This window comes from Phalangium opilio, unplaced genomic scaffold, assembly GCF_054372755.1.
Source record: "Phalangium opilio isolate 3A_F unplaced genomic scaffold, DU_Popi_V2 ptg000079l_1, whole genome shotgun sequence".
Classification (NCBI taxonomy): Eukaryota; Metazoa; Arthropoda; class Arachnida; order Opiliones; family Phalangiidae; genus Phalangium; species Phalangium opilio.
Window position 1 is genome coordinate 584,261 of NW_028324187.1, and position 13,712 is coordinate 597,972.

Sequence of the window (13,712 nt, forward strand, 5' to 3'; positions counted from 1 at the left end):
AAACTACTAATTCTTATATAAAGAAAATGTGGGTTAATCGTAGCGACTTCCTCAAGTACAGTTCAGCTAGGCCTAGTTAGGAAATGCACACGTAATCAAAACTTATAAAAACCTTTCATTAAGAATTTGGCCTTTAAAGAATTTATGATAAATTTTAACTAGCAAATTATTTCACGCGGCATTACTTGAAAAGGACTCGGTTATTACATATATTTTTGATGCTTTTAACTGTACTAAAGAGGAACCTTCATTGAAAAAAAAAAAATAATTCCTAGACAAATTTAATGTTCAAGTGGTAGTCGTTCAAGTTGGGGAAAATTATTATAAATAAATTTAATGTGTCTGGCAAAATATGTATTTGATACCTACTTGAACAATCGGGGTTTTTCTTTTTAAGTCATTCTGCTTCATGAAATTGCGATACTGGAATTTACAGTCAAATTTCACAACTTAAAACAATAACAAAATAAGCATCTTAACAAGTATTTCGGTAATGCAATTAAAGTCGTTTTTAATTGACTTGTAGCAACAAGATTTCATTTTCACTCCAATAAAATTACTTCCGATGGAAAATGCTAATGGTAAACAACATCAGGGTTCATACAAACCTGGAAAACCGGGAAAACCTGGAAAAATCAGAGAAATAAATAATTGACAAAAACCTCAGGGAAATTTAAAATTGTTAGTAAAATTCAGGGAAGTTTGCGTCAAACAGGGGCTGAATAATTAAGCAAAATGTTCATGAACATACACTCCATAGGATTAACATTACGTTATACTTTGGAGGCTCATAACTCTGATTATATTAGAGGTACGGGGATGTCCTTTGATTATGTAATAGTCCTATTTGCCCCTCGCCCCTCCTTCGTTAACATTTGCTCCTCAGGATACTCCATATACGGGAAAACCAGGAAAATTCAGGGAAGTATATGGGGGAAAAACCTGGAAATCTCAGGGAAATTTGTTTTCCAAAAGTTGTATGAACCCTGAACCTTATTAATTTCACATTACAATTACACCCATAAATATATTACTTATTTGCCAGAGGTTGCGTATAAACGCACTTTATTACATACTATCTTGATAAACTTGTTTGTGCGAGGGGCTATTCACTTTCCGAGTCTCTGTAACCCGATTACATGTAATAATTTTAGCACTGTCAAGGGCAGCAGGGACATTATAGATATATTCAAAGATACAACCGATTATGCTAAGTGACTGGCCCCTCGGTATTTGTGTTTGATATCAATTCAATGCACATTTTAAAACATTTTTTTCCCCCGAAGGAGATTTGTTAAAAAACCTTGACTCTTTTTCATAATTTATTAAATAGTAAATTTTCTATTGAGAATAGTTACCATACGTGTTCTAATAAATCAGAAACGAATTTCGAAATAATCTAGCTATCGGGGGTCTTTATATATCAAGAAGTGATATCTAGTTTACTAGGGAGAAGGTCTAAATTCGCTACGTTTCCAGCTTTATCTCCAGTCCAAACGTAGGTCCGGAGTTAATCCCCGCCGCCTCTAAATTACAACCAGCATCCCAATGGTTCTTGAAAACTCACGTCAGCGCGGCGTGAATATCGAAAATTACGTATTTTCCGACTGAGGAGAGGTGAAATAGTCCGGCCTCCTTTTACGCCCCCCTCCTTGTATTTTGAAAGGGGGACCGGGACTATGGCGCGCTAATACTTAGGCATCTTATACCTTCTCCCTAATAAACTAGATATCACTTCTTGATATATATAAAGAAAAAAAACACAATGTCAAGTTAATTATTTGACACGTTATTTTATTATTTGACTTAATTTAGGTCCTATTTATGAACATAATTTTTCAAACACCTTTTCAATGCATCGTAATTAACGTAAGTGAGAAGAAAGGGAAAAAAATGTTATCATAATCATATATTAAAGTTATAAATTTTTAATTTAAAGGTGCTAATTTTCGTGACTGTTTTTACCAACATTTTACGATGACAACGTTTTATAATCATATATTAAAGTTAAAATTTTTAATTTAAAGCTTCAAATTATCACGACTGTTTTTGCTAATATTTTACGATGAGAACGTTTAATTTTCCTTCGTATCTGTCATAAGTAACAAACTACTTGTAAGTAGTTATTTCACTTATAGTATAAATCCTAGTTTGAAAAGAATTATCCAAAATTTCCTTCAAATTCCGATAACCTTTAAAGATCTTGGCAAAAACAGGAAGTGATATAATATATAATTAGTAGGTTACTAAGTTTAAAATAAAAATTGAAAATAATTAAAATAATCGTGGCTTAGAGCCCAGAGCTTGAGTTTTCAACTGACTTTGTTATGTCGCTTTCACTTACATAAAACTTGTTATTACCAACCAAGGGTAAATCAACTAAGGAGTAAGAAACGCAATCGTTGTCTTTAGGAGTACGAACTTACGAAGACCAGGTTTCAATATAGAGAAAATAATATCGTCTTGAAAGAGAGATGGATGTAGTGGTAATCCCCATACCTAGAACGTTGCCTCTGTACCCCCACCTACGGAACGGTACCAAATTCCTCCCAGCATCCTCAGCGTAGCGTTTAGGTAGGGCAAGAAGTGATATCTAGTTTATTAGGGAAAAGGTATGCCTAAGTATTCGCGCGTCATAGTCCCAGTCCCCCCTTTCAAAATATAAGGAGAGACCTAAAAGGAGGCCGGGCTATTTCGCAGCGTCTCCTCAGTCGTAAAATACGTAATTGTCGTCATTCGCGTCGCGCTGACGTGAGTTTTCAAGAACCAATGAGATGCTGGTTGTAATTTAGAGGCGGGGATTAACTCCGGGCCTACGTTTGGACTGGAGATAAAGCTGGAAATTTGGCGAATTTATACCTTCTCCCTAATAAACTAGATTTCACTTCTTGTATAGGGTCGTACAGTACGGAATAAAATAAATTCGTTTAAATGCAAAATCTTTAGTTTCTCACTCTTAGTTGACTTACTCTTGTTATTACGAAAGTTTGGGAAATGGCCCACGGGTTTGTTAAACATTTTCACGTACTTGGATTTTCCATTTCTGAGGGGTATAGTTTCAACTTTCCAATTTTGAATTGGGCTAATAATCACCGGGAAATTTGTTTTCCAGAAAAATTTCTACATGTAATGACGTCATTTATAATTTTCATAGCAAATATGGCTCAAATATTTAATAATTAATATGTAAAGCTGTAGTTATACTACAAATAAGGCCAGGTCAGGTAACTCTACGAAATAAATAATAACAAACAAAATACTGTGATTGGTTTTGAATTATATTCAATTAGGGTTAAGCGTTTTGAAAATTTGACTAACTATTAAACTCCTGCCTCTCGTATGTATGTTAGCATTAAGTTACACTACCTATACTTCGTAATGCTAGAGACTTACAGCTCGAGCTAGTTCAAGAACGACAAGCGACTCAAGCGAGAATTGAAGTCTTACACTCGGTGGTAATTTTGCAGGACTTCCATCTAATTCCTATTTAGTCTGTACTAAGCCTTTGACAGCGCCCAGTCACCAGGCGTCGCTTTACCTCGAATCTATGACCTACCTCCCTCACTTCATCACAAGCTCCAGTTTGTAACCAGTGATAAACTTATGGAAAATATTTTATGAACTTCTGCTGCCTCTAGACCAGGGTTATGTACAGTTAGGCATTTTGGAAGTACAAACATCTTGGAACTCCTAATACAATGTAGCTATATAATAATTGAAATGTAGTAGCTACATAAAAATGATTTTACATACAAATTGAGACCCTGGAAAATTTATATCTCTGTAAATCAATATTCGTATAAGTTTTCCTTGAAAGGGGTAAATTTTAACGGCTCACTAGGTATTTGCTTTGGAATCTCTATATTTATTACCAAATTAACTGAAAATATTCCCAGAACAAAAAGTTTAAGGCCGAAAAATGGATATTTTTAATCGAAAATTAAATCTACAAGTTTTTTACCTTCGATTTTTCTAGGAATTTAATTATTAAGGTTATTTAATTGACCTTATTTTATTAAACAGTCCTCATTCCCCTATCCTAAAATTAGGCTTAGGTTGTAGGTACCATAGTTGATGGTTAAAGTTTATTCATTTATTAAGTTATTGATATTCAAATTTTAAAAATAGTTTAATGGGATAGTATATTACACCTTTTCAAAAGTCTGGCTTCAAACAAAAGACCTTTTCGGCGCAACCCTCAGTATCGTTGCGTACAAGGGGGGGGGTGATACATTGCCTTCTCTGCGCACTGCACATATTTTGTCAAAATGAAAAGGGGCGAGCGACTATCCCTTTTATTATGGTTATTTTTATGTACCTATGGTGTAATTTGCAATTAAAATTGATCTTTTGGAATATTGACAAGGTCATTGATATTTCCGGCTCTTCTAGCTAGGGATGCTCAAAGTCTCTTTTCGATTTTAATATTTAGTTATTTACGACTTAAGGAACGAGGATATAGTATTTTGACATTTTCACCCATCCCCAAATAATTCGAACCCATGGCGCCAAATAAGGCTATTTTTCTATCTAAATTATTTATTAATTCATATCTTAAACATGGACGGCTTCAATTTTATTCAACTTTCATTAGCATCCCTGAACTCGTTTACGATTTCACCTTTCAATTTGATTGCCAGAAAATATCATAAAAGGGTCCTGGTTAATAATTATTATTTTAGGCTTGAATACTTAAAAATTATAAGGAAAAATACGCGTAAGTACTGGGTAAAATAACTACTAATGAATGTTATAACTATTAGCGTTTATTTTTAAAATACACATTAGCCAAGTCCAGGATATTAGGCCTATACAGTTGACCAATCAAAATCAAGTACGTTTAAGAGATATCAAAACCATTTGAGTTGTTTGAAAATACATTACATCGTACGATATGTCGGTAGGTATTTGTTTAGTACTTGTAAACTTTCTTAATAGTAATTTCAAGTTAATGTTCCACAAATGGACGCGGACCGTTCAACATCTACTTCTTTCTTGATAACGGGGTAACCGTCCAATCGTTTCAAACTTGGCACAACATCTGTCACTTTCTCCCGCCAATCACCGGTCGCCGAATGTTTCTCTTCGATCGGGTTCCCCACAAAGTTCAAGTCTTCCAACTGGGTCAACTCGTTCAATTTCAAAAACTCCGGCCATTCACGGACCAAATTATTCGACATGTAGAGAACCCTTAATTTAAGGAGAGATCCGATTCCTTTCATTTTTTCTATGGCGTTATAGGAGATCCACAATTCTTCCAGAGTCTCTCCTAAAACTTCCAAACCGTACAAAGACTTGATCCAATTTCGACCCAGTGATAAACACTTTGATTAAATTAAAATAAATTATTTAATTTAATTTAATGAAAGATACCGAGAAAAACAAAGGAATAAGTTCACGTAAACAAATTTGCAAATGAGATTATATTTATATCATTAAAATTAACTAAGTAACAACCAATTAAAAACTATTTAACCTTTAAACTCCGGAGCCCATTTAAGTTATTTAATTTCTCGATAAAATTCGTCGACAAAGACAACTTCTCGCAATTGACCAATTGAGAAACGGATGGGTCCAGTAGACCAATGGGTGGACTGTTACCATTTAGCTTGACCTCCTTAGCATCGACGCCTTTAATACCCTTACGAGATTCCCATTTTTTTAAGGCTTCCTTAAAAGTGACGCTTTTGGACATGATTAAAATGAAACATTAAATATCAAAGCAAATACAAAGTTCCCTTGAAAGTACTAGCGTTAAGAAGACGATAACCCCTAGGTTAGGGTCTTGCCTGGCTAGCGATGATAGCAATTTCGCGTTGCTATGGTTACCGTGATATAAACATGAAAATTCTCTGCGGCCTACCTATATTAATCTAGACACTCTTTTATTTTTGAACAACATTTGACAACGAAAGCAATCAGTATTTTCATTTTTAGGAAGGTGTGGTTCACGATTGAAGTAGGCCCTTTGTTATTTAAGATTGTAGGTATGAGCAGAAATATAACTTACTTCAACTTCAACTAAATGGACTTTTAGACTGATTTTGTTCTCTCTATTAACGTACAGCGTTTTAAGGGAGGGATTAATACACGCGATGATTATTAGTATTATCATAAGTATCCTAATAACGCTAAGTATGTCGAAACACTTACTTTAAACAAGAAGTGATATCTAGTTTACTAGGAAGAAGTATTCGCGCGCCATAGTCCTAGTCCCCCTTTCATAATACAAGGGCGACGTAAAAGGAGGCCGGGCTATTTCGCCTCTCCTCAGTCGGAAAATACGTAATTTTCGTCATTCGCGTCGCGCTGACGTGTGTTTTCAAGAACCAATGAGATGCTGGTTGTAATTTAGAGGCGGGCTACGTTTGGACTGGAGGTAAAGCTGGAAGTGTGGCGAATTTATACCTTCTCCCTAATAAACTAGATATCACTTCTTGCTTTAAAGCTAGTCTCGGCCGCGGTTTAGTTTAAACAAATGCGCCACTAGTCACATCGCAATGGTTTATGCAAAGCGGCAGTTCCTCTAAACAGAGAGAATATGGTAATAGGAGTAGAAGGTGGGTTAAGAAAACTTGTACTCCCTTTAAATTATAAGGTCTAGCAGAAAACGTGAAACACGACGTTTATAGTTTAGACTCAAACATACTTATATTTGATATGTTACTAGCGTTATTATTAGACGTAAGCGAGTAGGACCGCCAGGCGGCAGTCAGTCTGAGTATTTTAGTCAATACCGTTGTGAACTTAGTGAAAAATATCTTTGCCTTTAAGCAGCTTGGAAAACTATAAGCGGGGATCATTTCTGCGTAATGCATTTCAAGTTTGCTAAAAGATAATTTCCAATTATCCCAAACTAAGCTATTCGAGAACCATAGTAGTATTATTCCACTATAATTTAGTGGTTTCCTACTAAAGAAAAAACATACTGCTTTAAATCATTTCTTATCGCAAGGTTCGTGCGGAATTTAAATATTTTATGAAAACATCTATGGGTAATAAATATATTATTTCAAGATAAACAAAACTGTTTTGAGCAAAATTCTACATTAATAATTCACATTAGATTATAAGGTAGGCACTATGGTTCTAAGTATCCTCCGTATCTTAAATTCTTTAGAGTCTTATGTTTTAACATTGTCCTTTCAGTTTACATTGAGGTCGTTGTAACCCCCGTGTTCAATAATAGTAAAGCAATTTGCTACATTTTTCCCCTCCATAAAAAGGCACTTTGCAAACTTTGTAAGCAACGGAAACTATTAAGGGGATGTACAGATCAATCTCAACTTCGCAAAGAATAATAAATTGGAACGCGTAGCTTTTTCCCCCGCTCGCTATTGAATACTGATTTGTCTATAAATATATCGAGAGCTTTTAGCTTAATCATAAGCGTATCATATTTTCCATAAGTATGGGCCTTAAGCATATTCATTACGAGCGTGTTCCCTTCGTATAAAGGTAATGGGGCGGCTCCTGGTGGCGAATGTCGGAAATTAGAATTCACAGAACAGCTGGCTAGGGGGAAGAGATAGTCTGACGTCACGCAGCCACCCTCTGGTTGGCATTTTTTGCGCGTAGAATACTGTTTCCAACCGTTAGGGGGATGAAACTTCAGTAAGAGATAGAAGGGTGTGACGTTTCAGGGTCAGAACTGTTAGCTCCCTATAGAGTGCTGTCAGTTGTGACGTCAGATCCAAGGTTAAACGTCACGAGTCTGCCTTTAGCAATGGGCGGCCATGACAGTTACCGTTTTTTCTCTATGGGAAAACAGCATGGGTGACGTCACACTGGCGCTTCTGACAGCACTCTATAGAGACCTTTCAGTTGGAGGAGGAGCTGAGTCTCGTGACATAATTTACGCTGCCATATTGGTGGGTTTAAAGCAAGAATGAAGCTGAGACCACCCAATATGGCTGCCAGAACAGCGGTAAGACTTGGGAGGGTGTGACGTACTAATATCCCATCTGAAAGCTCTCTATTCTAGACTAGATTTAATCACAGTACGTCATGCCTCTGTTTGGACGGACGAAAACTTCGAAACGTAGATGGCGCAAAAGTAGTCTATTTAATTTTGTCTCAGCCCTTACTATAAACCCAAACTTAGGCATTGTATGGTGTATGGTTACGGTTTTATTAAGTTCACAAAAACACCAGAATTTATTCGTGTAACATTACAAAGACGTTTCTTTTCAATCTTTCAACGCTGGCTTTACTAAGCCTTAACGTCCCTTGATTCTTTGCTTTTTTTGGTAACTATCCAAAGAAATAAAAATTTCACGCTCATTAAGGTTGTATATAGCGCTAGTTTTTACAACCTTGGAGGAACTAAATTATGTTTTGCAGTACTCTTACATTGGTATAATTAAGAAATAATATACTAATTAAGGGGTGCACAAATTTTACACGGAATTTATTATAAAATAAGCATTTTTAAAATATTTAAAAATATTATCTGTAACTTCTTGTTTATAAGTGATTTTTTTTAATTATAGAGGTTGTAGCGCCATCTAGCAGATACTTTATAAGTTATCTTAAAAATAGTGATTGTAATTAAACTTCAAAACATTCAAAATATACGTAAATTATTCCTGTTTGTGCAGTTTCATTTTAATTACAAGCATTTAACACATTACAAAACGTTTATATAATTATAAGCTAGATGGCGCTGCAGGTTTTATAAATTTTCAATACGTTTCAAATTTAAAACAAGATGGGTATACCGCAATTAGCGTTTCGCACCCGATGAGCATTTTTGAACCATTGTCTGCTAAAGCCTATACAACCATTTAAATTGTAATTTAAGTGTTTTGAATTATATTATTTTGTTATTGTATATGTTACAAGTCTACAGAAAGTTATTTAAAGACATCACTGTAAAAATTTCGAATATATATTTAGTGGCTAGCCCCTCGTCTGAAATTCCATAGTTTTAAAGGGAGATTTAATTTTCGACAAATTTCTTAATGAACTCAGCCGTATGATATTTTATACCTTATCATCGTAATGTAGATGTCTACTATACGAAATTATATCTAGTCCAACAGAAACAGTATTAAAGTGATAGTGGCAATTGTTGATAATGCCAAAATGAAGTTCAATATGTATTAGCAAAAAATGGAAAATACTATCCCTTTAGTTTAGGTAGTTAATTCTATTACTGAAGCTCGATGTTTCCTCATTATTTTTAGTTAGTGCAAAGTGGTAGTGCGGTTGAAGTTGGAGATCAAGATAAAAAAATACTGGAATTTCCCCGACATTTTTCTTTTTTTATTATTATTTTTTAATTTTACTTTCCCCAGATCGTGATCCGAATTTTAAATAAGGAAAGCCTTAAAGGAAAGGGAAAATCCGACCTTTTTTTCTATAAACTAAATTCAACGTTAAAAAAACGCGCGACTAAAAAACCTCCCATAACCTCAAGAATCAACTAAGAAAGATTAAAAAACTGGATTATTAACTTTCGAATTTAAAAATACCTTTTGGACATAGACATCTACTTCTAAGCCTCGCCCGGACTACTTATCTCATAGTTACAAGAAATAAATGGTTTTAAATCCTTATTTATTCAATGGAAGGCATCCCATAGGGTCTAATAGATTCATTTACAAACATGGGTCAAAGGTTGAGGGTGAAATAGAAACTAGCGTTTCATTACTTCATTTTCTTAAGATACGTGAATCGAAAAACGTTAGACATTGGTGGACAAATTTGGTGGACTGACTTCAGAATTCTGGCAATTTATCAAAACTTAATAGGGGCGTCTATCCCTTTTAATATGGGTTTTTTTTGTATACCAAGAAGGGATATCTAGTTTACTAGGGAGAAATTATAAGATGCTTAAGTATTCGCGCGCCATAGTCACAATCCCCCTTTCAAAATACAAGGGGGGACGTAAAAGGAGGCCGGGCTATTTCGCCTCTCCTCAGTTGGAAAATACGTTATTTCCGTCATTCGCGTCGCTGACGTGAGCTTCCAAGAACCAGTGAGATGCTGGTTGTAATTTAGAGGCGGGGATTAAGAGGGAGATAGCTGGAAATGTGGAAAATTTATACCTTCTCCCTGGTAAACTAGATATCACTTCTTGTTTGTACCTAACGTGTAACTTTTGCGGCGACTTATTTAACCATATTTTCAAACAACTCTGCAGCTTACCCCAGAACTTATATAAAATTTAATTAGCTTATGATACATTGTAAAAGGGGCAAATTTTGACATTTGTAATTACTTATAAATGAATTCTAGTGACATTTCGAGACCTATTTCTTTCTCACTTTAAATCAGGAATGAAAATCACGATTATAAAACGAGTTTGGTCTAACCAAAACGGATTAATTGCGAAAGTGACAATTTTTACGTTTAACGAGTACAAAATGACAACAATATCGTCACGAGGGATTGTGGGTATATTTCATAACCTTTAACCTGACACATATTTCGCGACATGCCTAATTTTTAATTAGTTTGTTAACGACGTATTAAACTGTCGCGCTTCGTCCTAGGCCTATATTTGCGTAATAAGACGTCTCTAAGTACCCCGACAAGTTAATTTCAAGGTCACTAGAATGGGGAATCGTGTTATAGCAGCATTCAAGACAACTAATAGCGAGTAACGAAGGTACGTCGACCCCGGAACCACCGACTCGATGGTGGTGGTGAATGTGAAAAAAACCCCTACGCTTTTGGTCTGATGAACTACTTCTTTGAATAACTAAAAAGCTAATAAATGCGTCGAAAAAATTATAAACCCCAGAGACTTTGACTAATTTTTTGTCTACCAGAACTGAAACTACATAATTAAAGAGAGGTTCAACTGTAAATTGATTGTAATACTAGAATTCAAGTGGTTCCAGATTTTGCAGTTGAAATCGCGTTAAGCCTTGGCACACACATCGGGAATATAATTGTTCTGACCAATAAAGGCAATTAACTAAGCCTATTTGCATGATACATCGTTCGATGTCAAAGTAGCCACTGGACTATTTGTTTTAGAGAACCCAATGCCAGCGTAATGATTGCCCTATTTTTTTGCGACACCAAAGACAAAGGAATGCTTGGCCGGCCTTGAAATGATCCTCAAGATCAATCACTATTAATCGATTCCCACAAATACCATAGAGTACCGGCACCTCCCTGCATTTGACACATTATGATCTATGGCTACTTAACATGAAGTGTCACTTCTCTATAGTTTCAACCTCTCTTTAGACACGCGAGTGATGAGGGTGTCAAGTTTAAAGAACTAAATAGTAGTGTTCTTGCGGCGAAGGGGGTAATTTACCGAGTGTAATATTTAAGAGAGAAAATGAGAACGGTAGCTCTTAAATTAACATCATCCTTAAAATTCAAAAAACCAATAAGGCTTCTTGTCGTCACTTGGCACGCTACAGCGAACAACACCCCCATGTCCCATCTTTTAAAAGAGTCGGGGTCACTAGGCTACGTATCCGGAGTTTGCTAAGCCTAATCTATAGCTTAACAGTTAAGAATCGAGAAAAATAAATAAATTTCACCCATTCACGATGGCAAAGTACCTTCTCACCTTACGTGTACGTATCTTCAGTTAATTCGGCCCCGAAATTTTAAAGTAAACTTTGCACTTTTTAATAGGCCAAGGCCTAATGTACTTGTCGCGGGGGAGTGACGAGCAAATCCCTAAGAACAATTTAATTTAACACTCACCTTGATAGTTGAAGTTCCTGAAACGCCTTGGCACGAAATTTAATTCTTTGAAGAAGAGATTCCGAAAATTATTCTCCGTCAGATGTTTGATTAAATTCGATTAATTTACAAGGGTTCATGGTTAAACTAATCAAGTACTATTATAATTCGTTTCAAATTTTTAATCGACGCCCGATTAGCTATTACTGAATGAACAAGGGTCTGAACATCGCTTTCATGGCCGTATCTCTATGTCATGGCCACAGGCAATTTGACCTTTGCGCGAGGTTCGATACACCTAAACTAAACTTGCGTGGAGAACCACGTGGCCTTGGACGAATCCATTCTGCGCAAGTGTATAAATTTCTAGGCCTATTAGACTTTTGATCCACCCAAACCACGTGGCGCTTGAGTATTATATTCCAGGCCTATTTTTCGCCTATTTGCGTTATTTAAGATGTAAATGTTTGGTGGTGTTGCTGAAAATGAGTTTAAATAACATTTTAAGCCTAAAAAACAATAAATTCAAGTAGAAATATTTTCTATTTTATATGTTTTAATGCAAAAGTTGACTTTTTACAATGTTTTTACGAAAATTTCGCCACATTTTCAAGGGTAGAGGGAGAATACGTTCAATTATTTTTTGGGAAAAATATCGTTATTTACCCTCCATATTTAATTAAAACAATTACAATTAAACTAAATAAGATGAAGTTTCAATATAAATTTACAACAAAAAAATTTTCAACACTTATTATTAAAATAAAAAAAATATCAGGAAAATCAAATTCATTTCAATAGTTGAAACATTAAACCCGCTTTTTTGATTGGTTGGACATTTTAATAATTAATTAATTAAAGTGTAGGGGGAAATAATGAGATGCAGGGTTTCGTATCATATTGTTAATTAATAATATTTGAATAATTATACACATCGTCTAATAACCTATCATTTAAAAAAATGCCCCTTTTTTATAATTAATAAAAATGAATATTAAATTTTACGGGCTAATTTCGTACTAAAAGTTGATTATTTTTTTGGGAAATACTGTAAATTACCGCAATTAAATTTAAAAGGGGGTGAAAATTACGGATGGTAATTAATTATTCTTTCAATTAAACTGCGTTATTTTTAACTGTATAAAAATTGGCTTTTCGCTAAGCCTTGTCTTACGGTTGAATCGGTGTATTTTGTTGCGGATTGTGAATTTGTTTCGCGCACTTTTGTATTCAAAAAGGTTGTTTAAGATTATTAAGTCCGACTTAGACAAAAGTTAAATTGTTTATAATGTCATAAGAATTGGCCACGGACGTTTCTTGGTTTTATTATCACACCATTTCAAGAGTGTCTTTTGGTCGCTATCCCCACATTTTCCGTTTCATATTTTTAATTAATTTGGGGACGAGGGTAAAAGGGTATTGGTTTGAGCATTTTTCTCTTTATTCAACGATAATTAAGAGAATTTAATAATTAAAAAGTTCATTAACGGACACGTGTCTTTCCGTTAAGTTTAGTTCTACTCAACATAGTTGTCGAAAAGGGGGTGGGGGGATTGGACGGGGGGAGGGAAGCTCGTAGCGCGATCAGGGGGGGGGAAACGTGTGTGGGGAATAATACGTTTTTTAAATTAATTTAATCGAGTTTACCGTTGGTTTTGCTGTGACCATTAAGGATGACCTTGTTGAAACCATTTTTAGGAGACGACGTACCATTGGTTTTAGCGGAACCATTAATGGCGTTGCCATTGGAGACGTGACCATTGGTCAAGCTTTTGTTGCCGTTAGCGGCGACGGCTTCATCCTTCTTGGTGTTGTAAGCCTTGTTGTAGAAGTTGTAGAACATAACCCAGAAGAGTACAGCGTGAGCCATCAATCCGTAAGCGAAACCAGGATGGAAACCGCAATCAAAGTACAATGGAAGCATAGCGTGGACGAAAGCAACGACGAATTGGACCTAAAAAGATTAAAGAAATAGTTTTAAAAACAGAGTTCATTAAGATTTGAATTGGGCTCCGAAACCTCAACGTTACGAATTACAAAAGTGACCCTTCACG

General features: G+C 35.3%; 2 protein-coding genes and 1 long non-coding RNA gene across 6 annotated transcripts in view; 1 reads left to right on the plus strand and 2 right to left on the minus strand.

The window, feature by feature from the left end:
• Positions 1–13,712, plus strand: part of LOC149654022 (uncharacterized) — a 76,152-nt gene that overhangs the window by 8,965 nt on the left and 53,475 nt on the right. The gene's annotated exons all lie outside the window — the stretch shown is intronic.
• On the minus strand, positions 4,749–11,911 carry LOC149654023 (dynein axonemal light chain 1-like). 2 transcript variants are annotated; one of them, XM_089845401.1, is made up of 2 exons: positions 5,477–9,825; positions 4,749–5,324 (listed from the first exon to the last, which is right to left on the minus strand). In XM_089845401.1, the coding sequence occupies exons 1-2, from the start codon at positions 5,693–5,695 to the stop codon at positions 4,944–4,946; spliced, it is 600 nt and encodes a 199-aa protein (XP_089701527.1). In that variant the 5' UTR covers positions 5,696–9,825; the 3' UTR covers positions 4,749–4,943. The 2 variants fall into 2 exon arrangements, 1 of the variants encoding a protein (XP_089701527.1); XR_016370473.1 differs by lacking the exon at positions 5,477–9,825 and adding an exon at positions 11,680–11,911 and having other exon boundaries at positions 5,188–5,324.
• The window catches only part of LOC149654024 (very long chain fatty acid elongase AAEL008004-like), a 51,982-nt gene continuing 51,054 nt past the window's right edge, over positions 12,785–13,712 (minus strand). For all 3 annotated transcript variants that reach the window (XM_089845394.1, XM_089845395.1, XM_089845393.1), the window contains exon 7: positions 12,785–13,612. In XM_089845394.1, the coding sequence (XP_089701520.1) occupies positions 13,292–13,612 (321 nt within the window). In that variant the 3' untranslated portion in view covers positions 12,785–13,291. The remainder of the gene's footprint in view (positions 13,613–13,712) is intronic.

What these genes read in the sequence shown, in the direction of transcription:
- LOC149654023 (XM_089845401.1), bottom strand. Translation starts at nt 5,695, where the DNA reads ATGTCCAAAAGCGTCACTTTTAAGGAAGCCTTAAAAAAATGGGAATCT. An exon ending in ATGGGCTCCGGAGTTTAAAG is followed by an intron (nt 5,325 to 5,476) that starts GTTAAATAGTTT and finishes ATTTAATCAAAG; the next exon opens with TGTTTATCACTGGGTCGAAA.